This window comes from Carassius gibelio, chromosome B22 (assembly GCF_023724105.1).
Source record: "Carassius gibelio isolate Cgi1373 ecotype wild population from Czech Republic chromosome B22, carGib1.2-hapl.c, whole genome shotgun sequence".
Taxonomy (NCBI): Eukaryota; Metazoa; Chordata; class Actinopteri; order Cypriniformes; family Cyprinidae; genus Carassius; species Carassius gibelio.
The window spans coordinates 7,664,334-7,690,641 of record NC_068417.1 but is presented as its reverse complement, the minus strand read 5'-3'; the positions used below and the strand labels follow the sequence as shown (position 1 = coordinate 7,690,641).

General features: G+C 42.7%; 2 protein-coding genes across 2 annotated transcripts in view; both read right to left on the bottom strand.

The window, feature by feature from the left end:
* Positions 1 to 26,308, bottom strand: part of LOC127987744 (uncharacterized) — a 105,724-nt gene that overhangs the window by 5,898 nt on the left and 73,518 nt on the right. The gene's annotated exons all lie outside the window — the stretch shown is intronic.
* LOC127987739 (uncharacterized) lies at positions 909 to 24,051 on the bottom strand. Its single transcript, XM_052590136.1, has 4 exons — positions 23,909 to 24,051; positions 23,290 to 23,622; positions 2,302 to 2,634; positions 909 to 1,176 (listed from the first exon to the last, which is right to left on the bottom strand). The coding sequence occupies exons 1-4, from the start codon at positions 23,967 to 23,969 to the stop codon at positions 1,040 to 1,042; spliced, it is 864 nt and encodes a 287-aa protein (XP_052446096.1). The 5' UTR covers positions 23,970 to 24,051; the 3' UTR covers positions 909 to 1,039.

Here is a 26,308-nt window from a genome sequence, read left to right as displayed (position 1 = left end):
AAATTATTCCACTCAGAGGTCTTGCTCCGTCCTATCTTTCTGACCTACTCTCTTCTTATATTCCTTCTCGCTCACTCCGGTATTCTAATTCAGAACTTCTGTTTGGGCCTAGGTTCCTCTTTCCTCTTTCAGTTTATTTAAATCAAATATTTTTTTCATCAACAATATCACTAAACAGCTTTGTGTATTCGTCCAATTAACCTAATCTGTTACTGAATTGGGAAAATGTCCAATGTCCACTTAAACTGTTATTTTGTAATAAATATTTGTTGTATTGGTGTACCTTGTAAAGTATCATTGAGCCTGGTAAAAGCGCAAAATAAATTAAAAATATTATTATTATTATTATTGGTCTGTTGTTCTGTATTTCATAATATCCAGCATGTTTCATTGTGATGTTTGTGATGGCCAGAGATCTGGTTAGTTTGTCCACCTTCAGTCTGTTTCTGAATCTCCCATCAAGAACATCATCATTACTCAGATAAATTCAGTAGCAACAAAATCCATCTTCTCAGGACACACGCAAGTGCTTTGCTCTGAATGTGAACAAGTCACAGCACACTTGTGTACTACACAGGCAGCATGCGTTGATTATGTTCAGATTAAAGCACGCGCATATGTCGTCATACTCTCCAAAATTCCACTACAGGGTGACACGAATTGTTGATTAAAGTCGTTCTTTTTTGTTTTTGTTTGTTTAGTTTTTTTTGCACAAAAAGTATTCTCGCGGCTTCATAAATTTATAGTTGAACCACTGATGCCACATGGATTATTTGAACAATGTCCTTGCTACGTGATAGTATCCTTGCTGTATATGGAGTGTCAAAGAGCTCTTGGATTCCATTAAAAATTCTGAAGATGAACAGGTTTGGAATAATATGAGGGTGAATAATTAATGAAAGAATTAATTTTTTTGTGTGAACTATACCTTTAATAATGAGATTCAAACTTTGATTCAGGTTAAGATTCAAAATAACAAACAAAGTTCAGATTTCAGTATTACGGGAAGATGAATACAGAAAGATATAAAAAACAGTGATCAAACATCCTGTTCAGCTCTCCTGGATCTGATGTCATAAACCAGAACAGCAACCGCAGTGGCAGCAGCCACGCCCACCAGAGCAGAGATGACCAATCGGATCACAGCTTCAGCAGAATCACAGCAGCGAACAGAGTCTGAGAAACAAAAACATCAAACATGAGATCAGCTCAGTCAATAACGTAATAGCTGTTTTATTTGTAATGGGCTAGTTGCATATCTCCGCCATCTTGGATTTCTGGTCTTGCGAGTGTGTGCGTAGATATTTCCTATTGTGCTAAACGTCAGTGCAGAGAACCGGAGAAGTCCAAATATTACCTTCTATATGTTTACAGGACTTATAATATCACTTTATATGCAAATAAGATATACACTGCTATTATCACTATACTACAAATGTTAACTGAGCCAGTGGATTTGAAACTTGTGTATGTTTGGGTCTGGTGAATGAATTAAATTCACTAGTGTTCACTACTGTTCATAATTATATTACGTTTAATTGTACAGTTAGTTATAAATTATGTTATCAAATAAAGTTAATAAAACATGCTTTATCAGAAATCTCTGTGCATCTTGTTTGACACTCAGAAACATTGATCTTACATAACAGTCAGAACAAAACCAGCTCTTCGAAAATGAAAAGTATTGCATATTTGAGAGGTTTGTGTTTGAAAAAAGAAATCCCTGTGGACCTGACCTGACGCTGATCCGCATAATCAACAGAATAATAAAGAAATCTCCACGTTGTATCTTGATTAATTTCCACACAGAGGTACGCAAAATATAGGGAGGATGTTTCCCCATGTTTTTGATATACCACTATCGGCTGTTAAATTTGAAAATCATTAATTATACACATCTAGCCAAGTTTCGTATGTAAGTTTCCCTTACAGTCAATGCGAGCGTAGCAAGACCGGAAATAAGTACGCACACACTCGCGTCGCTGAAGCTCACCGGCGCCATCTTGTGCACCTAGCCCATAGGTTAAAAGTAGATCAAATTTAGTTAAAAGGCGAGAGAAAAAGGTGCATAAAATAATGTGTATGTGATCTTAAAAGACTAAGTGGTTTGTTTTATGTATATGAATTATTTGTGTAAAATTGGTATGAGTAGTCAGTGCCATTAGCCTTGTGGGCCCGAGTTTGAATCCCAGCTTGAGAACCTTTCCCAATGGATGCGATTAATCATTTGAAAGCACTTAAATAAATCTTTTAAAAAACATAAAGACCAGCAGCACAAATGAAACTGTAATTATGACTCACCAGAGACAATAAGATTGAATCTGTATGTGAGCTGTCTCATGCTGCTCCTGATGGTCACTCCATAAAGTCCAGAGTCTGTGTTTCTGGTGTTTGTGATGGTCAGAGATCCAGTCTGATGATCCAACTTCAGCCTGTCTCTGAATTTCCCATCAAGAACATCAAATGTGGAGAAAATTATATGCTTTGTATCGATGTCAGCTATACGAGTCTCTGGATGTCCATATGTCCAAATAATCTCATCTTCTGTCTGTGTTTCAGTGTTAGTCTGTAGAATGATTGAATCTCCCTCCATCACAGACACTGACTTCACTGCATCTGAATTAGCAAACACACCTGAAGAACAAACACAAACCTTTTTATTTAAGTAAATAGTTATATATTCAAATATCTTTCACAAACAGGATCAAGTTAAAATAAAATGCTGATGGTTTTATAACTGAACTGAATCCATGCAAAGAAAACACGTGTTAATTTCTGTGATTAAAATGTGTTGTTTAACAAGTTAAAAATTATTGAGTTACATCATTTAATATTTGGTCCTCTATCAGTTATAAGTAAACATACATGCATCTTGCAGAAAAAAAAAACATTGTCCATGATATCTGTGTATGAATGTTTACAAATGATTTGTTCATAAAGCTCTAATATGTAAATCGTTTAGGTGTGTTTTATGCCTTGGGCATACAGACACTATGTTAAAATATTCTGAATCCACTAACATCAGAATGAGGTCAGGGTCTGGGTCTAACATCATGCATCATGATTTGTAATAAATGGAAAGACTTTTTGCCGAGACTTTGCAACCTTTCCAATGTAAGTTAAAGGGGGGGTGAAATGCTCGTTTTCACTCAATATCCTGTTAATCTTGAGTACCTATAGAGTAGTACTGCATCCTTCATAACTCCAAAAAGTCTTTAGTTTTATTATATTTATAAGAGAAAGATAGTCTGTACCGATTTTTCCCGGAAAAACACGACAGGCTGGAGGCGTGACGTGTGGGCGGGGCTAAAGAATCACGAGCGCCAGTAGGCTTTTGAGTTGAGAGCGTCTGGAAGCTGTGACACAGATCCAGAGGCTGAAATTTAACAAGAGCAGCATCAGCAAAGGCTTCTCTATGCGGTATGTACTGAAACTGTATATATTTGCTTAGCGGTTTTGGAAAATGACTAAGTTCCACTTTATGTCGTCTTTTTTTTTTTTTTTTTTTTTTAAGCTGTACATGTGGAAAGTGCAGTTTGATGACAACATCGCATGTTGTTTACTTGAAGTGCTTACGCGCCGATAGCTAAGTTAATAACACAGAGATATTTGAAGCAGTTTTACTCACCGCATGTGGTTCCAACACACGATCGTGACCCTTTTCCGTTGGGACTGCATTATCCTTAAGAAATAAACGATGTGCAATCCGAAATGCAGGGAACAAACAAAAACACTTGCACAACTCCGTTGATGCTCTGTAAAAATAAACTCCATCCACTGGTCCCTTAATGCTGTTTCTCTTTTGGTAATCTGTGCACACTTCTTTTGTGACTTTTCGCGACGCTCTCGCTCTGATCAGGCTGTGCACAGCCTCTCTCTGCTCTGCTATACGGGAGCGCCACTTAGGACCCATATAAGGAAATTCCGCTCCATCTAACGTCACACAGAGCCATACTCGAAAAAAACTTTCCGAAACTTGTGACAAACCGGAAGAGGTTTTTTTGGAACAAAAATACTCCTTCAAACGTACAACTTAATTTTTGAAACTTTGTCCATGTTTAGCATGAGAATCCAACTCTTTAACAGTGTAAAAAACTCAGTATGCATGAAATAGCATTTCACCCCCCCTTTAAATATTAATATAATAGGCTAATTAGATATTATATAATTTGGAAGAAAAAATAAAGTGTTGAACATTTTATTGGTGCAAAAATGAGTAGTGGTGATATTTATTCTGTACAACATTTGCACCTGTTTTTCAACTGCTCCAAAAATCTAATTGTGTCATGTTATAGGGAATATTGAACAGATATTTAGAAGTTGATTTTAAAATGCAAAGTATAAAAAACAACAAATAAAATACACTTTAAATTTTTCACATCAAGTAATGACACACTTTCTTTAAAGGGGGGGGGGGTGAAATGCTATTTCATGCATACTGAGTTTTTTACACTGTTAAAGAGTTGGATTCCCATGCTAAACATGGAAAAATACGTTTCAAAAATTAATTTGTACGTTTGAAGGAGTATTTCTGTTCCAAAAATACTCCTTCCGGTTTGTCACAAGTTTCGGAAATTTTTTTTTCGAATATGGCTCTGTGAGATGTTAGATGGAGCGGAATTTCCTTATATGGGTCCTAAGGCACTTCTGCCGGAAGAGCGCGCTCCCGTATAGCAGAGCACTGAGAGCAAAACAGACTTCACTGATCAGAGCGAGAGCGTCGCGAAATGCCACAGAAGTGTGTTTTTGGTTGCCAGGGCAAGACAACCCTGCATAGATTACCAAAAAAAATAATAATATCATTAAATGCAGTCCCAACGAAAAAGGGTCACGATCGTGTGTTGGAAACGCAGGCGGTGAGTAAAACTACTTCAAATATCTCTGTGTTGTTAACTTAGCTATCGGCGTGTAAGCACATCAAGTAAACAACATGCAATGTTGCCATCAAACTGCACTTTCCACATGTACAGCTTAAAAAAAAGAAAAAAGATGACATAAAGTGGAACTTAGTCATTTTCCAAAACCGCTGAGCAAATATATACAGTTTTAGTACATACCACATAGAGACGTCGTTTGCTGATGCTGCTCTTGTTAAATTTTAGCCTCTGGATCACAGCTTCCAGACGCTCTCAACGCAAAAGCCTACTCGCGCTCGTGATTCTTTAGCTCCACCCACACGTCACGCCTTCAGCCTGTCGTGTTTTTCCGGGAAAAATCGGTACAGACTATCTTTCTCTTATGAATATAATAAAACTAAAGACTTTTTGGAGTTATGAAGGATGCAGTACTACTCTATAGGTACTCAAGATTAACAGGATATTGAGTGAAAACGAGCATTTCACCCCCCCCCCCCCCTTAAATTTGACACACTTGTGGTCTAGCATCATGAATCATGTTCAAGAAATCATGTGCACAGAAAACTGCTGCAGTGTAAGTTACTTTAAATATATCCCATATAATTTGTGTTGCACATTTTAATATTAAAGAGATAATGTCACGATCATCAGCTGGAGTGCCCATGTACTCATATAGAGGGCACTCCACTCAGGACTCTGGCATTTTGTATTTCCAACTCCATTTCCCAGAATCAAATGCTTAGGACTAATCACCACCAGATGTTCCCCATTACCACTCCCCTATATAAACTGTGTTTGGACTCTCATTAATGGTAAAGTCTTGTTTAGTTCTGTCTGGCATTTCCGAGGATTTTCCCTGTGTTTGTTTCCCCTCGTGTCTGACTTTGGATTGTTTATACCGACTTTGATTGTCTGCTGCCTGCCCCGACCTCTGCTTGTTACTGTTGCTAATTCTGGATATCCCTGACATACCTGATGCTGTTTTCTCTGACCCTTGCCTGTTTGACCATTCTCTTTATTAAACCACTGCATATGGATCCGAACGTCTCTGACTCCATGTTACAGAGGACTGCCATACCAGGATCCAGCAGCCTGCTATCCTCTCATTTCCGAGATATCTGTACCCACCCCATGTCAGCGTTTCACCGATTCAGCTTAACCATGGACCCGGTAGACCAGCTATTGCATTTTCTGCAAAGAGATTTGTCTATTGAGGATTATGTTAATCAATTCTGTGAGTTATCATATCAAGTACTGTTTTATGATGAAGTTTTGTTTAAGGACTTGTTCCTTTTTGGACTCCGTGAACCAATTATATCATGGTTACTTCACAAGATGGCAGCCGCAGTTGATCTTCCAGGGTCAAGTCGGGTTCCTGTTGATCGTGCAGAGTCAAGTCAGGTCCCTGTTGACTTCCCAGAGTCAAGTCAGGTCACCGTTGACTGTTGACCGTTTACCATCCAGAGTCAGGTCAAGTCACCATAAACACAGAGTCAAGTAACAGTAACAGAGTCAAGTAAAACCACAGATAAACTTAATGAGTCATGTGAAATCAACCTTGATCTCTGTGAACAAGTTCATGTCACCGTTGATCTCTGTGAACAAAGTCAAGTCACCCTTGATCTCCGTGAACAAAGTAAAGTCACCGTTGATCTTCGTGAACAAGGTAAATTCACAGTTGATCTTTATGAGCCCAGTCAAATCAGTACCGATCTTCCAGAACTTCATCATGTCTCAGTAGATCTTCCAGAGCTTCATCATACCACAACAGATCATCCAGAGCCTTGTCACGTCTCAGCTGAACTTCCAGAGTCACGTCACATCCTGTCTGAGGCACCTAGCAATGTTCTCTCAGCCTGTTGTGTTGTTGCAAGGAGACTGTTACTGCTGTGGAACCTCCAGAGTTGGTGGCAACTGCTGCAGAACCTTCGGAGGAGTCAGTAGTATACATCCATGAACTTTCGTTGTGTCTTGTCATGGCTATGGAGGCCACCTATGAACTCATGGCCTGTCCTGTGGTGGTTCCTTGCTCTGCCCTGGTGGGCTTGTGTCTAGTTTGCTTGGCTGTGGTGGTCCTCTGCTCCACACTGGTGGGCTTCTGTCTCGTCTGCTCGGTTGTGGTGGTTCCTTGCTCTGCCCTGGTGGGCTTCTGTCACGGCAGACTCCTGTTCCCCCTGTTAGGCCCGGGAAGGGCTCCTGTTCCCCAGGTTAGGCCCATGAAGTGCTCCTGTTTCCCAGGTTAGGTCCAGGAAGGCTCCTGTTTTCCAGGTTAGGCCCAGGAAGGGCTCCTGTTCACCATGTTAGGTCCAGGAAGGGCCCCTGTTCCCCAGGTTAGGCATAGGAAGGGATCCTGTTTACCATGTTAGGCCCAGGAATGGTTCATTTTCCCCATGTTAGGCCAAGGAAGGGCTCCTGTCCCCACATCAAGCCCAGGAAGGGTTCCAGTTCTGACTGCTCCACCCTGGCTTCCTGCTCTGCTCTGGTCCCTGGCCACTCCACTTCCATACGAACCTGGCCCTCCGTCCCTCCTCCTGTTCCGCCTCTGCTCCACCGCCATCCTAGATTGTTTAGTGCATCTGGAAGCCACTCCTTGTGTGTGTGGGGGGGTGGTGGGGCTTCGTCACGATCATCAGCTGGAGGTGACCTATAGAGGGCATTCCACTCAGGACTCTGTCATTTTGTATTTCCATTTCCAACAACATTCCCCAGAATCCAATGCTTAGGACTAATCAACACCAGGTGTTTCCCATTACCACCCCCCTACATAAACTGTGTTTGGACTCTCATTAAGGGCGAAGTCTTATTTAGTTCTGTCTGGCATTTCCGAGCGTTTTCCCTGTGATTGTTCCTCCCGTGTCTGACTTTGGATTGTTTATACCGACTTTGATTCTCTGCTGCAAGTGGTAGCGACTGCTCCGCTCCCTCAAGGATGGCAGCCATCCCTCCACATCTCGGGTGGCCAGCAGCAAGCTCGTTCATCCACCCGGCAACTCACTCAAGACTGCTTTGCCTTGCTCGAGGGTACTGCAGATTCACCACAGCGGCAAGGAATCTTTGGCAGCATGTCCCTCCTTCCTCCCAGGTTTCAGCACCAATGAAACACTGTTCGCAAGTCAGGAACAAGGAGGCTGGAACTGGCGAACATTCAAATCAAACTTTAACGATAAAATAAACTGCCATGAGCAAACAAAACCAAAGCACACAGAAATAAAACCCAGGCCTGGTCCTCTCAATATGCAAAATGGCGGCGCCCTGTTTGGCTGCGGCTGCATGGGCTCATGACAGTTTCGGATTTTCTGACCAAATTAGTTTGTCTACGACGACGAAAATAGCGGCCACTCAACATAAGATAATGTATGATCACCAGCATCTACTGGAATTACGACCATACAGCGACTTCGGGTTCTTAGACAAAAGATCCCAGGAGTGTCTGAGTAGCCTGGGAGTGTTACGCCGGCAAGATCCAGCAGCCGACAGTTTAGTAGACCCGCCTACCAATACAAGCCGACAGAGGAGAAAGCGGAGGCGGTGTGATCGGAGGCGGAAGCGCGGCTGTCGGGGAGGACTAACAGCTAGGCTAAAAGCTAACCCCCACAGAACGCCGCTCCCATCTATCTTTTTCTCAAATGTCCGCTCCCTGGATGGAAAAATGGATCACCTGCAGCTGGAACTAACATCAAAACAAGAGGTTAGGAACTGTTGTGCTTTAATTCTGACAGAGACATGGCTAAACACATCAATCCCGGATAATGTTGTTAGCATTGAAGGATTTGCTACATTCCGTGCCGACAGAAGCCGCGAACTCAGTGGTAAATCCCGGGGGGGTGGGCTGTGTGTTTACACTAATAACAACTGGTGTAAAAACGCTAGGATAGTCTCAATACATTGTTCATCGGACATTGAGCTTTTGACTATAATCTGCAGACCAGTCTACCTACCCAGAGAGTTTAGCTGTGTTATCATCACTGCTGTGTACGTGCCTCCCAGTGCTAACACGAAGGTGGCTATGTCTGTTCTCTATCAGACCATCAGTGAGCTGCAATCCACTTATCCTGAGGGCATCTTCATTGTTGCTGGGGATTTTAACCAGGCCAACATGAAAACAGTTCTCCCACATTTCCACCAGCATGTGGAATTCGCAACTAGGGGACAGAACATACTGGACAAGGCCTATACAAACATCAAAGATGCATTCAGAGCAGCCCCCCGCCCCCAACTTGGCTCGTCAGACCATCTATCTGTTATGCTTATTCCTGCATACAAGCCCCTGCTCATCAGAGGGAAACCTACAGTGAGGAAGGTGAGAATATGGTCGGAGGGGGCTATGGAGGCACTCCAGGACTGTTTTGAGTGCACTGACTGGGACATGTTCAAGACAGCTGCCACCTACAACGGTTATACGAGCATTGATGAGTACGCCATATCAGTGTCAGCTTACATTAGCAAATGCACAGAGGACGTCAGCGTCATGAAGACCATCATTTCCCGAGCCAATCAGAAACCCTGGCTGACTGCAGAAGTATGCAAGATGCTAAAAGCACGGAACATTGCCTTCAAGTCTGGTGACGTGGAGGCTCTGAGAACAGCAAGAGCAAATCTGAACCGTGCCATCAGGTTGGCAAAGCGTACTCACAGTAAAAAAATTCAGGACTTGTTCCATGATTCTTCCAACATCAGCAACATGTGGAAAGGCATACAGGCTATCACCAACCACAAAGTAACTCCTCCATTTGGAGGTGAAGCTGACTCTGTCCTCCTCGATGAACTAAATTTCTTTTTTGCGAGGTTTGAGGCACTAAACTGTACCCGTGCTGAGAAAGCAGTTCCCCATCAGCAAGAAAAGACACTTTGCCTGGACATAACTGATGTGCGGAAGTCTCTGAGGAGGGTAAACATCCGGAAGGCTCCAGGCCCTGATAACATACAGGGGCGAGTGCTCAAGGAATGTGCAGACCAGCTGGCTTGTGTTCTGACGGATATTTTTAACATGTCGCTAGACCAAGCCATAGTGCCATCGTGCCTAAAGACTGCCACCATTATCCCAGTGCCAAAAAAATCTCGGATCACCTCTCTAAATGACTACCGGCCCATCGCACTGACTTCCATCATAATGAAGTGCTTTGAAAGGCTGGTTAAAGACTACATAATCTCTAGACTCCCTCTCACGTTTGACCCCTTTCAGTTTGCCTACCGGCCAAATCGCTCCATTGAGGATGCCATCTCCTCCGCTCTACACTCGAGCCTTGCACATCTGGAGGAGAAGAACACGCATGTTAGGCTGTTGTTTCTGGACTTCAGTTCAGCTTTTAATTCCATCATCCCTCAACATCTGGTAGACAAACTGAAACCTCTGGGCTTCAGCACCCCCTTGCGGAACTGGCTGCTTGATTTCCTCACTGACAGACCTCAGTCAGTACGGGTTGGACAGAATACCTCCAGCGTCATCACCCTCAGTACAGGCTCCCCTCAGGGTTGTGTCCTGAGTGCTTTGTTGTTCACCCTGATGACACATGATTGCTTCCCTAGGCATGTCACAAATCACATCGTGAAATTTGCGGATGACACAACAGTGGTAGGCCTCATCAGGGATGACAAGGACCTGGCTTACAGAGAAGAGGTGGAGCAGTTGGCGGGCTGGTGCAGAGATAACAGCCTGATCCTGAATGTCGACAAGACCAAAGAACTCATTGTCGACTTCAGGAAGAACCAGCCCAGCCATGCTCCACTACTCATCAACAACATAACCGTGGAGGTGGTTAGCAGTACAAAGTTTCTGGGGGTGCTTATCACAAACGATTTTACCTGGTCTGTAAACACTGCATCACTGGTGAAGAGGGCACAGCAGCGGATGTACTTCCTACGGAGGATGAGAAGAGCCCATCTGCCCCCACCTATCCTCACCATATTTTACAGAAGCACCATAGAGAGCATCTTGACCAGCTGTATCTCAGTGTGGTGTGGAGGCTGTAGTGCCTCTGACTGGAAGGATATGAGAAGAGTGGTGAGGACAGCAGAGAGAATCATCGGCACTTCTCTTCCCTCCATTCAGGATATTGCAGAGAACCGCTGTGCATCTCGGGCCAGAAAAATCTGTAGCGACTCCTCTCACCCCCATTATGGTCTGTTTACTCTGCTGGCCTCCGGAAAGAGGTTCCGCAGCATGCGGTGTAGGACCACCAGGTTCTATAACAGTTTTTTTCCCCAAGCCATCAGACTGTTGAACACTTAGAACACTTTGTTGCATTGACATTTACACTGTACTGAAACTGTGGCCTATGCAAACGAAATTTCGTTCTGTACACACTTGTTGTATACTGAATGACAATAAAAGTCTGTCATCATCATCTTGTCCTCCACTGTCGTAACTCCTCTTTTTATCCTTTTGGAGCTTCTCCATGAGACTCGAGACCGGTGAGTGGCGCAGGTGTCACTCATTTCCAATTACTCCATTGGCTTCGAAATGTTACCACGGCTCTTGGCCGCACTCCACTCATCACAAACTGACTTGTATTTTATAACACTATTATAAAATGTGTCCCATTTGTTTATAAAAAAAATATTCACATTCTTATAGACCTGCTCTAACACTTGGACCAAATACTGGAAATACATCATGTAACTTATTATTTTCCCCTAAGTATCTATGTGTCAGTAGGGGAAGTAACAATATCAAAAGTGACAAGGATGTGAAAGGCGAGAATACACTTCAGTCCTCTGTGCCAGAGTGAAGATGGCACCAGTTTTTTGCTCAGTCTCAACCTGGAACAATATCCATTACCAGTTCCTGGTGAAAGTCAGTTAGCCACTGCTAATACACAGCCATTGTGTCTACACAAGAAATAAGCACAAAGTTCAGTCTGGAGCAGTGGAGAAGTGTCTCCTATCAAACTCTGAACTGCCCCAATATCCTCTTGGTCTCAGCCACACTCTCACAAATTTGCCCTGAATAGGAGCAGAGAGAGAGAAAGAGAGAGAGAAAAAACAAACATGTGTCATTTAATCACACCCAAATTTTTGTAAATATCAGCAAAGCATAACAAAGTAGACAAGAGATGAATGCATTTGTGTGTTTTGGGACAGGCACTAAAACTAACTCATTTATTAATAATATGTTCAGGGCTGTCCTTAGGCTGATGTGGGGTCTGGTGCGAGGTAGAGAGAGGAACCCCACTTTTTCCATTCCCGTTCCATTTGCGATTGTGCTCTGGTTTGCACCCCCCTGAAGACGGTCCTGAATATTTTAATTAATGGAATTTAATTCAGAAAAACTTACATTAACACAATTAACCCAGCATCTGTTATTCTAGTGTCACATACTCACACTATTTGCACACTGCTTAAAAATACTGACTCTGTATGAGCGCAAGGTATGGTGGGAGTTTCCAATTAAAGAAACAGGAGCAAGAGAGCAGGTCCCAGTTGAAAGATTGTATTTGTATTATACTTGCATGTTTGAAGTGTAACAGGCACTTTCCCATAAGGGGTGCATGTGGGCGTGTGTGGTCTACAATGAACAGAGAAAACAGAATACAATATAAAATTTGTAATTTAAATAGTAATATGGCTAGCATAAGGAAATTATCATTATATACAACAGAAGTGACAGTAAATGTTTGGAAAAGTGTTTTTCATTTAAAGTGTTTTTCAAACAATATTTAAAGAGTTTTTGAAACAATATCCATGCCGATTTGGGCCACGTATCACTAGACTGATCTGGGCCACACTCCTCCCACCAACAATCGGCCCGGATATTGTTTGCCTGATCCACGCCATGCCATCATTGCCATAAATGAAGTCTATAAAAAGAATAAAATAAATAGGATCACACAAAATATATAATTGGCTATAATATAATTAACAGATTAACAAAAGGCAAAATATCTTCATATATTTAGGCTATTTGATTTAATCCACAGGTGCCTCACACACACACAAATCACATTAGTTCTACCATTGCCTGACATTTCAGACTTTCATCATCAAACTAAAATGCACTCAACCAAACATAAAAGTTACACTGTTTAATTTAAAAGGTCTGCTGTAAAATCAGCATGCAGCACCCAAACAGACATTTTTGGGCATGTGATGAATTTTACATGGATATTAGAACATGGGTGAAGTATAAAGCCATGTTAAGGTTACATAATGAATAATAGTTATGCACACAAATGTTACAAATATTGCAAAAATGGAAACATTTGGATTCTTGCAGGCCTATGAGACAGGTATGTGAGCCCAATGCCATTTCAGTTTTGTCTGACATTTGTATGCTGCTTTTAAAGAATGCCAATATAGCCTAATTAGTGTTTATTTTATAGTTGAATATATAATTTTATAACTACTTATTTTTCATTCTTGTTCTGTTCTGAATATTGTTAAATTTAAAATATTTGTTGTAGAATGAGGGGAACTAAATAGGCTGTTTACATTTACCAGAATTTGAATATACATATAAATTACATAAATGAATGTAGCCTAATTGTTTGCAATTACAAGGTTAACGGGTGTTATTGGAGTAACATCAATTTCTCTTTCATGAGATTACTCTCTCTTTTTGGCCGGGTTGCATTTCTCTGTGCCATAAACTCTAGTGGTGAGGCTTCTAAACCAGGGTGATTTTAGGGGCATTTTATTTAAATTAAGATTGTTTTATGCCGCCAAATTTATCAACGTGTGATCATTCGTATGATGAGATTTGGGGCATACGAATGTTTCATGAATCACATGTGAAGTCTGTGATAAAACCTTTCAGTTTGACCAGCATAAATGTAAAACAGATAACTTTTTGAATCAATTACTTACTCAGTATTTGAATGAGCTCCTTTTACATTATAATCCTCTACGTCCGCTACGTTCTCAAAACTCAGGCAATTTGATAATACCTAGAATATCAAAATCAACTGGCAGATCCTTTTCCTATTTGGCGCCTAAACTCTGGAATAACCTACCTAACATTGTTCGGGAGGCAGACACACTCTTGCAGTTTAAATCTAGATTAAAGACCCATCTCTTTAACCTGGCATACACATAACATACTAATATGCTTCTAATATCCAAATCTGTTAAAGGATTTTTAGGCTGCATTAATTAGGTAAACCGGAACCAGGAACATTTCCAATAACACCCTATGTATCTGCTACATAATTAGAAGAATGGCATCTACGCTAATATTTGTCTGTTTCTCTCTTGTTCCGAGGTCACCGTAGCCACCAGATCCAGCCTGTATCCAGATCAGAGGGTCACTACAGTCACCCGGATCCAGTACGTATCCAGACCAGACGGTGGATCAGCACCTAGAAAGGACCTCTACAGCCCTGAAAGACAGCGGAGACCAGGACAACTAGAGCCCCAGATACAGATCCCCTGTAAAGACCTTGTCTCAGAGGACCACCAGGACAAGACCACAGGAAACAGATGATTCTTCTGCACAATCTGACTTTGCTGCAGCCTGGAATTGAACTACTGGTTTCGTCTGGTCAGAGGAGAACTGGCCCCCCAACTGAGCCTGGTTTCTCCCAAGGTTTTTTTCTCCATTCTGTCACCGATGGAGTTTCGGTTCCTTGCCGCTGTCGCCTCTGGCTTGCTTAGTTGGGGTCACTTCATCTACAGCGATATCATTGACTTGATTGCAAATAAATGCACAGAAACTATTTAAACTGAATAGATATGACATCACTGAATTCAATGATGAACTGCCTTTAACTATCATTTTGCATTATTGACACACTGTTTTCCTAATGAATGTTGTTCAGTTGCTTTGACGAAATCTATTTTGTTTAAAACGCTATATAAAAAAGGTGACTTACAGAAGAAACAAACATGCAGTTGTCTACTTTCTTTCACTTGGCCAAAAGGCTTGGCATTCATGATGATCTCCACTTCAATGAGTGGAGGACAGTTTCAGGGACTTTCTGTTCCTTTAGAATAACTTTCTTCCCTCTAAAAAAATACCACCAAAATGTGGAGCGCTGGGAGGTATAAAAAGGAGATTTTCTGTTCAGCTAATTGGGGAGCCATAGTTTCATATGTCTCTTTAATCTCTCTTTCCCTCCAGCAAAGTTGGTGCCATTATCCGAGAAGAGCTCAAAGGGCTTGCTGTCAGGGTTTTGGTAAGGGAGGAACTCAAGTGCAGACAGGGAATCACAAAACAAGGGGTTTATTCACAAAAAGGGGAAAACAAAACCCACGAGGGGGAAAACAATAGCTAGGGAAAAGACTAAATAACAAAACAAGACTGGGCAGACAAGATAAAGACACTTAACACTAACTATAAACAAACACTCACGGAAATACAAAACGCTTCTTGAGGAACAATCACAATCACAAATGTGGTACAATCACAAGTGATGAACAATGAACCGACGAAAGACAACGCACACTAGGAGATCTAAATAGGGGAACTAATCAAGACACGACAGGTGTTACAGATAGGACAATCACGACAAGACTAGGATAACAAGGGGGGCGGGGCAAGGGAACGAGACAACACAAGCACATGGCCCAAAGACAAGGCCATGTGCTTGTACACAAAACACGGGTCTGTCATGATCCTGCCTCAAGACTAGGGAAAATCAAGGACACGAGGGCAGAATCATGACAGAACCCCTCCCTTAAGGAGCGGCTTCCAGACGCTCCTCAAGGGAACATCAAACACGGGACATGACTGACATGACAGATTGGGACACCGACACAAACCAACAAGACATGACAAATAATAACAACGGCAAACATGAGTACACAATGGCAGGGTTCGGGTGACAAATCAAAAAAAACAAACAGGGAAGGGGAGGAGGCGGGACCACAAAGTTCATGGGGGACAGACCAGGGTGGGTGGGTGGGTCAGGAGTCTTAGGAGGACGGGACGAAGGCTGACAACGAGGGGTCCGGGCAGGTCTGGGTGGTCTAGGGTGGGGAGTGGTCTCAGGACACCTGACAGAGGACATGACAGGAGGGGTCACAGGACACGGGGCAACCTCTACAGGACGAGGGGCTACATTGACTGGACGAGGGGCGACCACAGGACACATGACAACATCAGCTGGACACGGGGGGACCACAGGACACGGGGAGACAACATCAGCTGGACACGGGGGGACCACAGGACACGGGGAGACAACATCTACTGGGCTCGGGGAGACAACATCTACTGGGCTCGGGGAGACAACATCTACTGGGCTCGGGGAGACAACATCTACTGGGCACGGGGAGACGACAGGACACGGGGAGACGACAACAGCTGGACACGGGGATACAACATCTACTGGACACGGGGGGACAACGGCTGGACACGGGGGGACAACGGCTGGACACGGGGGGACAACGGCTGGACACGGGGGACTTCTGGGGACAGGGTCTGGGGACAAGACAGGACTGACGGGGGCTTCTAGGATCTGGACAAGACGGGACAAATACTCTGAGAAGGCTTTAGCAGCCAGGATAACTGGCATCTCCTTACGAGAGGAGACAGACTGTACTAGAGTTTCTGCTGCAGAGTCGGCCGCGGCTCTCTCCTCCGCTCTCACGACTGCAGACTTGAATACAGCTCTCCTTGCCGGCTCGGGCACGCCAGCGCTCACCGCTGCTGGCTCGGGCATGCCAGCGCTCACCGCTGCTGGCTCGGGCACGCTCTCCGCTGCTGGCTCGGGCACGCCAGCGCTCTCCGCTGCTGGCTCGGGCACGCCAGCGCTCTCCGCTGCTGGCTCGGGCACGCCAGCGCTCTCCGCTGCTGGCTCGGGCACGCTCACCACTGCAGGAGGAGACAAAGTCGCAGGACCGGAAGACCCCTTCTTCCTCCTCTTCCTCCTTGGCCGTGGTGCAGAGGTCACCGCTGGGTCAGAGACGGGTTGGGGGAGTTCGGTCTCTGGCAGGGCTGACTCCGACGCCGACGATTCCGAGGCAGACTCCCACGAAAACCGTCTCCCTCGCTTCCCGGGGAGACCGACGGGTGTGGGAGGCACCTCAGGACTCGGTGAGGGATGTGCCTGATCCCCCAGAGCGGCCACGGCCAGGATACGACCCTCTGGAATCGTTGGCAGCTGGGTAGGTGGAGGGGACCTCTGTGGCTCCTCCACTCGACCGCTTGCTCCGGAACGACCTCCCCTGGTCCCCCGGAACACCACTAGGCGAGAGCCCTCAAACCCATCTCGCTTGCTGGCTGATGACATCCAGCATTGCCTCCTGTCTGCTGAGTTCCATCGGCGTCGGTTCATTCTGTCAGGGTTTTGGTAAGGGAGGAACTCAAGTGCAGACAGGGAATCACAAAACAAGGGGTTTATTCACAAAAAGGGGAAAACAAAACCCACGAGGGGGAAAACAATAGCTAGGGAAAGACTAAATAACAAAACAAGACTGGGCAGACAAGATAAAGACACTTAACACTAACTATAAACAAACACTCACGGAAATACAAAACACTTCTTGAGGAACAATCACAATCACAAATGTGGTACAATCACAAGTGATGAACAATGAACCGACGAAAGACAACGCACACTAGGAGATCTAAATAGGGGAACTAATCAAGACACGACAGGTGTTACAGATAGGACAATCACGACAAGACTAGGATAACAAGGGGGGCGGGGCAAGGGAACGAGACAACACAAGCACATGGCCCAAAGACAAGGCCATGTGCTTGTACACAAAACACGGGTCTGTCATGATCCTGCCTCAAGACTAGGGAAAATCAAGGACACGAGGGCAGAATCATGACACTTGCCTCATCTAGCAATAAATCTCTGTAGAGACACCAAGAAGGCATTGTGGCCAGACTCTTGAGTAGATACAGATTGAGGCAATGGGTGGTCATACCTTTGAAGACTATTCCCCAACTCTTTTCAGTTTGTCATCCTATTTTTACTGTGAATGGTCCAAAACAGACAATCCAGTGGAACGGAAGGGGGGCTTTTAAAGCCTAAGACGAGCTGGTGGGAGATCTGCCACCATAGTTGTTCTGCACGCTTAATAAACAAACTCTAGTTAGTCCAAAATGCAGCAGCAAGAGTTCTTACTAGAACCAGAAAGTATGATCATATTAGCCCAGTCCTGTCCACACTGCACTGGCTCCCTATCAAACATCATATAGATTTTAAAATATTGCTAATTACTTATAAAGCCCTGAATGGTTTAGCACCTCTGTATTTAAACAAGCTCTTGTTTCATTATAGTCCTCCACATCGGCTGCATTCTTAAAACTCAGGAAATTTGATAATACCTAGAATATCAAAATCAACTGCGAGCGGCAGATCATTTTCCTATTTAGCACATGAACTCTGGAATAACCTACCTAACATTGTTCAGGAGGCAGACGCACTCTTGCAGTTTAAATCTAGATTAAAGACCCATCTCTTTAACCTGGCATACACATAACATACTAATATGCTTCTAATATCCAAATCCGTTAAAGGATTTTTGGCTGCATTAATTAGGTAAACCGGAACTAGGAACACTTCCCATAACACCGATGTACTTGCTACATCATTAGAAGAATGGCATCTATGCTAATTTTAGTCTGTTTCTCTCTTATTCTGGGGTCACTGTAGCCACCAGATTCAGTCTGTATCCAGATCAGAGGCTCACTGCAGTCACCCTGATCCAGTTTGCATCCAGATCAGATGGTGGATCAGCACCTAGAAAGGACCTCTACATCCCTGAAAGACAGCGGAGACCAGCACAAATAGAGCCCCAGATACAGATCCCCTGTAAAGACCTTGTCTAAGACGACCACCAGAATCAGAATCAGAATGAGCTTAATTGCCAGGTACGTTTACACATACGAGGAATTTGTTTTCATATTAGAAGCTCTGCAGTGCAACAGAATGACAGAGACAGAAAAAAAACCCACATAATAAAAGAATAAAAAATACGAAAAATACAAATAAGTAGGTAGGAATGACAATATACAAATTGAAAATTGTAGGCAGGTATATTACAAAAAGCAGTATGTATATACAGGTATATTATGTGCAAAGATTCAAGTGTACACTAAGTATGTGTGTTAGATAAATAGGTGTATGTGAATATAAATATAAAGTGTAGTGATATAAAGTTGTTCAATAGATGGATTGCCTGAGGGAAGAAACTGTTCCTGTGTCTGGTCGTTCTGGTGCTCAGTGCTCTGTAGCGTCGACCAGATGGCAACAGTTCAAAGAGGGAGTGTGCTGGATGTGAGGGGTCCAGAGTGAATTTGACAGCCCTTTTTCTCACTCTGGATAAGTACAGTTCTTGAATAGAAGGGAGGGTTGTACCGATGATTCGCTCAGTAGTCCGGACTACTCTCTGTAGTCTTCTGAGGTCAGATTTAGAAGCTGAGCTGAACCAGACAGTAACTGAAGTGCAGAGGATGGATTCAATGATGGTGGAGTAGAACTGTTTCAGCAGCTCCTGTGGCAGGTTAAACTTCCTCAGCTGGCGAAGGAAGTACAACCTCTGCTGGGCCTTTTTCACAATGGAGCCAATGTGTATGTCCCACTTCAGGTCCTGAGAGATGGTGGTTCCCATGAACCTGAATGACTCCACTGCAGTCACAGTGCTGTTCATGATGGTGAGTGGGGGGAGTGCAGGGGGGTTTCTCCTGAAGTCCACGATCATCTCCACTGTTTTGAGTGTGTTAAGCTCCAGGTTGTTGAGAGTGCACCAGACAGCCAGCTCTTTTACCTCCTGTCTGTAAGCAGACTCATCACCGTCCTGAATGAGGCCGATTAGTGGGGTGTCGTCTGCAAACTTCAGGAGCTTGACAGAGGGGTCCTTAGATGTGCAATCGTTAGTGTACAGGGAGAAGAGCAGTGGGGAGAGAACGCAGCACTGGGGAGCTCCGGTGCTGATTGTACATGTGCTGGATGTGTATTTTCCCAGCCTCACTAACTGCTGCCTGTCTGCCAGGAAGCTGTTGATCCACTGACAGACGGAGATGGGCATGGAGAGCTGTGTTAGTTTGGGCAGGAGGTGGTTTGGGATGATAGTGTTAAAGGCCAAGCTGAAGTCCACAAACAGGATCCTCACATAAGTCCCCGGTCTGTCTAGGTGTTGCAGAACATAATGTAGTCCAATGTTTACTGTATCGTCCACATATCTGTAGGCAAACTGTAGGCAAACTGAAGAGGATCCAGTAAGGGTCCAGTAATGTTCTTCAGGTGGGCCAGCACCAGTTTTTCAAATGACTTCATGACTACAGATGTCATATAGTCCTGTAATTTTAGATTTCTTTGGGATGGGGATGATGGTGGAGCATTTGAAGCATGCATAGACTTCACACAGCTACAGTGATCTATTAAAGATCTGTGTGAAGATGGGGGCCAGCTGGTCAGCGGAGGATTTCATACAGGCTGGTGTAACACAATCTGGGCCTGGTGCTTTTTTCCTTTTCTGCTTCTGGAAGACCTGGCGCACTGCATCCTTGCTTATCTGTATTGCAGGTGTGGGGGACAGGGGGGAAGCAGGAGGTGTGAATGGTGAGAGCGGTTGAATGGATGTTCAGGATGGGTTGCAGGAGTTGTTAGTGGTGTGAATGGGTGTATGGAGAGGTGTTCAGGGCAGGTTATGGGTGATCTTCTTTCAAACCTGCAGTAAAACTCGCTCAGATCGTTTGCCAGTCATTGATTCTCCACAGTGCTGGGGGATGGTGTATTGTAGTTAGTGATCTCTTTCAGACTTTTCCACACTGATGCTTAGTCGTTGGAAGTGAACTGAGTCCTTATTTTTCCAGAATAATTCCTCTTTGCCACTCTGATCTCCTTTTCCAGTGCGTATTTAGCCTGTTTACACAAGACATTGTCCCCCTTCCTGTAAGCATCTTCTTTGGCCTGACGGAGATATCTGAGTTTTGCAGTGAACCACGGTTTGTCATTGTTGTAAGTTAGATGATTCCACTAGGAATACTCATATCATCACAGAAACTAATATAGGATGTTACAGTCTCTGTGAGTACATCCAGATCGGTGGCAGCAGCTTCAAAAACACTCCAATCAGTGAGGTCAAAACAAGATTGTAAATCCTGCTCTGCTTCATTAGTCCATCTTTTTACAGTCCTTAATACAGGTTTAGCTGATTTTAGTTTCTGCTTGTAGGTCGGTATAAGATGAACCAGAAGGTGATCAGAACGTCCCAAAGCTGCTCGTGGAACAGAGTGATATGCATCCTTTATTGCGGTGTAACAGTGATCCAATATATTAATGTCTCTTGTGGGACATGTAGAACGGCTTACAGTTGACAAATAGCATTTCTAGATCAGGACAGCACATCTTCTTTAACACAGTTACATCTGTACACCAGCATTCATTGATGTAAAAGCATGTCCCACCGCCGAGCGATTTCCCCGTTGATTCTACGTCGCGATCCGCTCTAAACAGCTGAAAGTCCGTGAGAAATCCTTATTTGTCCGAGAGAGCAGATGGAGTTTGTCTGTTTTGCTGGGTAGAATGCAGAGATTTGTCAAATGGATGCTAGGCAACTGCGTTCGAAGTCCGCGCTTCCTGAGTCTGACGAGCGCTCCCGCTCTCTTTCCCCGTTTGCACGCCCTGAAGCGCTTGATCAGCGCCACTGCTCCTCCGATAACGATGTTCAGTAAAACGTCGGAATAATTGATATCTGGTAAAATATCTTGTGGTGTGTTCTGCCGAATGTTCAGCAGTTCATCCCTGGTGAAACTGATTGCAGGAATATAACTGAAGACAGGACAAACTAACAAAAACAACTGCAGAGCACGTCACAGGGACAGCCATCCTGTACCAGCGACACATTACCGGGACAAGACCAAAAAAAAAAAAAACAGATGATTCTTCTGCACAATCTGACTTTATTGCAGCCTGGAGATTTCTGCCTCGTAGCCAGTTCAGTCAGGACCACTTCTGTCAAGTACATTTATATTGCATACAGTTAGTGTTGGCGGTATGGTTATGTTCTGGGAAACACTCCACATGCCTATCCATGCAGCCATGCTTGGACAGAGCGGGGAGAGCAGCAAGACAAACTCTCCTGGGGTATTACATTACATTATTCACTTAGCTGACGCTTTTATCCAAAGCAACTTACAATTGCTATATATAAACATATATATGTCAGAGGTCACACACCTCTGGAGCAACTAGGGGTTAAGTGTCTTTCTCAGGGACACATTGGTGTCTCACAGTGGATTCAAACCCGGATCTCTCACACCAAAGACGTGTGTCTTATCCACTGCGCCATCAACACCCCCATACATAAGCATACATAATTACACTTCAAAATTACATGAGTTGTAAACGAAATGTGATAGAGGCTGCTTCCAATGAAGAGACTGTAAAGAAAGAACAAATTTAGATCGGATTACAGGTTCAGTTGGTGGAGTTGGGGTTAGAGGAGGGAGTTAATTGCAAGCAGCGATGCAATGGAAGAGACACTGAAGAATGGGAATTTAAATAGACCGCATGTGATAGGTGTCAAGACTTGGATTGGTACATGTCAGGAACAGATGAGTGTCGGCTGATGCAAGCATGACTAACTTGGCCTGACTGAACTAACGCAATGCTCAATTCTTCTCTAGTTTTTCCATCTCAGCACAGTATGCTTCTGACAGGTTTGGGTCTTTGGCAATTCTCTGTTTTGTTAATGTAGGGTAGGGTGTCAAGCTGCCAAAGATGCTCAACGTACTTGAGTACCTCAGCATTCTGTCCATCTACAGTGATGTTCAGACATTTTTGGTCATAAGGGGTAGTTAGGCTGTACCCAACAGGGCCATGCACAGTTAAGCAGTATTGAACAAGTGTCAACATTTGACTTAGCATAGACTTACAGTAGTCAGCGTGCAAATTATACACTCCATTCAAGTCATTATACACTCCATATAGTCAAGTCAACATTTGACTTAGCATAGACTTACAGTAGTCAGCGTGCAAATTATACACTCCATTCAAGTCATTATACACTCCATATAGTCAAGTTTATAGGTGACAATAACAGAATCAAAAAAATTTATATATATTTTAGTTTGACCAGCACAGAATGTAAAATGGATAACAGATGCTTTTTAATCTATCACTCACAGAAGAAACTAACATGCAGTAGTCCATTTTTTTTTTGCACAATAAACAAGTCAGTTTCTACACCCATAAATATATACTGGCTCTTGATACTTGTCGTAGCATGTCTTGATTTGTTCAGCCTTGTCCAAGCTTTAAAAAATTTATAGACATAAAGATACACCTCTGGGTTGCACCGTTGGGCATTCATACAGACTCAAAAGTGTATCAAATTTTCATTGAGCACTCCATTTTCATTGAGCACTTTTGACATTTTGAGTAAATGTTTTTAAATATGTTCTAAACAAAGTGCATTCATTGTGTGCAGGCTTTTCTGATTTGTGATTTTATAAAATAAAATATATTGGTTCATGAAAATATTTTAAATATTTTTTTTTATGAAAACTAGCAGCACAAATGACAATGCAATTGTGACTCACCATAGACACTAACATTGAATCTGTATGATATCACTGTTCTGTTCCTGATTATCTCCACTCCATAAAGTCCAGAGTCTGTGTTTCTGGTGTTTGTGATGGTCAAAGATCCAGTCTGATGATCCAGCTTCAGTCTGTCTCTGAATTTCCAATCAAGAACATCATATGTGGAGAATCTTTCAAAACTTTTTATGATTTCAGCTATACGAGTCTCTGAAAGTCCAAATGTCCACATTATCTCATCATTTGTTTTTAGTTCAGTGTTAGTCTGTAGAGAGACTGAATCTCCCTCCATCACAGACACTGACTTCACTTCATCTGAATCAGCAAACACACCTGAAGAGCAAACACAAACAGAGTTTGTTATGGCTGAAGACTTTACATAACTTTATAATGGTTTTCTAAAATAAACAGAAACCAATAATATCCAAACAACAAAACTGATTATAACTGCATTTCTGTGGTGATTTTGAATAAAACTCTTATAGAGGCAGAAACAAAACTTGATTAAATCTCCACACTGAAACTAAAGCTGCTTCTGTTTGAGCTTCAGTGTTTTTATATAAAATACATCTACATAGAAAAACAAACATTTAAAAAAAATTACAGATTTCAAACTCACCAATCAGATCCAACATACACAAACAGAACCAAATTCTGTCAAAAATATTCAAATGTTTCATTCCACAAATATGAAGAGACGCACTGGTTTAGTAATGAAAGGACAGATGAGCTGATGTGAGGCTGCTCTGTAGTAAAGTGAAGTGAAACTCTCCTGTCAGCTAAATAGCCGTCTATTTATTCAGTGTTGTTGTGTGTGACTGTCCAGCTCTTTTGAGCTAGAGTAGACCACAGCTTCCTGGAGATCAATGGTGTCATTTTCAACAGAAATAAACAGACACATCACATGTTAAAAGTATCTTAAAGCAGCATTTGATCCTGAGAGTGTTTGGCTTTGCTCTCTCCTGTAACTGTCTTCAGCTTGTTTGTTATTTTTTATATGTCTCTTATATATTCATATGATGTTTTGTATTGAGTGGAAGTCAGAATGTTTAATCCATTTAAACAGGAGAGAAAACTTACCTACAACCTTAACCTACAAACTACTGTCAGATACACTGACCGCATTCATCTAATAATAAACATGCTGATGTTGACGATGTTTCTCAAGAAAAGCTATCAAACCGCATTATATATAAATACCAGAACAAAACATGTTCAGCTTTGATCACACTACATTCAGTTCAGACAAGACCACTTTGGCAAGTTGCTTGAGTTTCTTGAACACAATTTATCTTTGGCGGTATGGTTCCTTATGGGGGTTCTTGCTCCAAAATTAATTAAACATACAAGAGCTTAAACATTAACCCCCCAAACACAATGAGAGGTATTACTGCCTGAAGAAGAACCCCCAAAACCAACCTGGATCCATTCCTGCAAAAGAGAAAAGACTCTTAATATAGCCTACTGGCTAGCAGAGGGGTATTCTCCCCTCAAATAGGAGGGAGAGAATAGCAGGCCCCTCTTTAACACAGCATCAATTACGTTGGCCGGAGTGCATACAACTTGCATTTTCACATATCAAAGAGATGTTAACACATCATGTATGCAACACAGTCAAAAACACAATCTATCAAACAATGAACTGCTGAATATAAACAGGTGTAACTAGGATGGAGAGGTTGCTAGCACATCACTTCCACAAGGCGTCTTTACCATGCCTTTCCTTGGCTACAAGCAAAGCCTGTCAGAGCTTCACCACTCTGCCTCGTCTGGTAGTATACTGTCCAGCTGACAATGTCTGCTTACCAGTCCTGAGTTCTGCAGGTGATGCTTGGGATGATCCCCAGACTTTGGCTCCTTGACACTCGCTGGCTCTGATGTCTCTGTCCACTGATCATCGTTAAGCTCGTAACAGGACTCGTTAGCAGCTGCTGTGCTCTTTCGAAGAAGGTGAATGTTGCGATGGTACTCTCTACTTCCACAGTCAACAACAGAAGATCTTGGGGCACAGTGTGATCTCACAACAACTCCAGTAGACCATTTGTGACTGCCAGGATGTGGTTGCATCCTTACTTCATCTCCAGGCTTCAGCACAGCACAGGGGCCGCTTGCCCTCTTGCAGTCGTAGTAAAACTTCTGAATATTTCTAGTTGCCGTTTAACTTTGAAGGGGGCGTACGCTGCTGGTATCAGCATGCACATTAAGCAAGAGTAACATAGACTAAAACACCTACAACAGGAATATTGGGTCATACAAGACAATTCTCATACATAAATTGATGATTAATATTTTCATTTTTTAATGTTAAAAGATTAATGTACATAATGTATCATAAGTTTAAAAAAGACTCTAAGATGCTAGGTAGCCTTCTGTTAAGACAACGTGAGCTCATGTTAATTTCAATGAATATTTTAAGTAATAATTGGTTCTACAAAACGTACATTTACTTACATTTTTACAGACACTAAAACATACGATACTGTTGTTTACAGCATCTAATGTACAAATACTTACATATTTTCAGCATTTAAAAGGTACAAAAAAGACATGTTGAAGACATAAAAATGAATACTTATGAATATTGAAATTGCAGCATTAATTTTAATATTATTGTTGACTTTAGTTGTCATATTAATGTTTCTCATTGTTTTTCTCATTGATTGATTTAATCTTCACTTCACACTATCAGTTTGTGTGCAATTAAGACACTCAAAGGTCTTGCTACCTACTATCTTTCAGACCTACTCTTTTGTATTTCTTCTCGCTCACTCCAGTCTTCTTGTTCAGAACTTCTTTGTGTGCCTAGGTTCCTCTTTTCCTCTTTCAGTGAATTTAAATAAAATATTTGTTTCATCAACACTTTCACTAAATAGCATTGTATATTTGTCCCATTTGTTTTCTTTTTCTATGTCTATATTACATAATCTGTTATATGCAATTGCATTATTTACATATTTTACAAACAGAACAATACTAATATGAGGAACATTTTCTTCATTGGTTCAAGATATTGATGCTT

Excerpts from the sequence above, each read along its gene's own strand:
- LOC127987739 (XM_052590136.1), bottom strand. The coding sequence starts at position 23,969 with ATGAAACATTTGAATATTTTTGACAGAATTTGGTTCTGTTTGTGTATG. Across the intron at positions 23,623-23,908 it reads GTGTATGTTGGATCTGATTG|GTGTGTTTGCTGATTCAGAT; the intron begins GTGAGTTTGAAA and ends TTTGCTCTTCAG. Across the intron at positions 1,177-2,301 it reads ATTCAATCTTATTGTCTCTG|ACTCTGTTCGCTGCTGTGAT; the intron begins GTGAGTCATAAT and ends TTTGTTTCTCAG.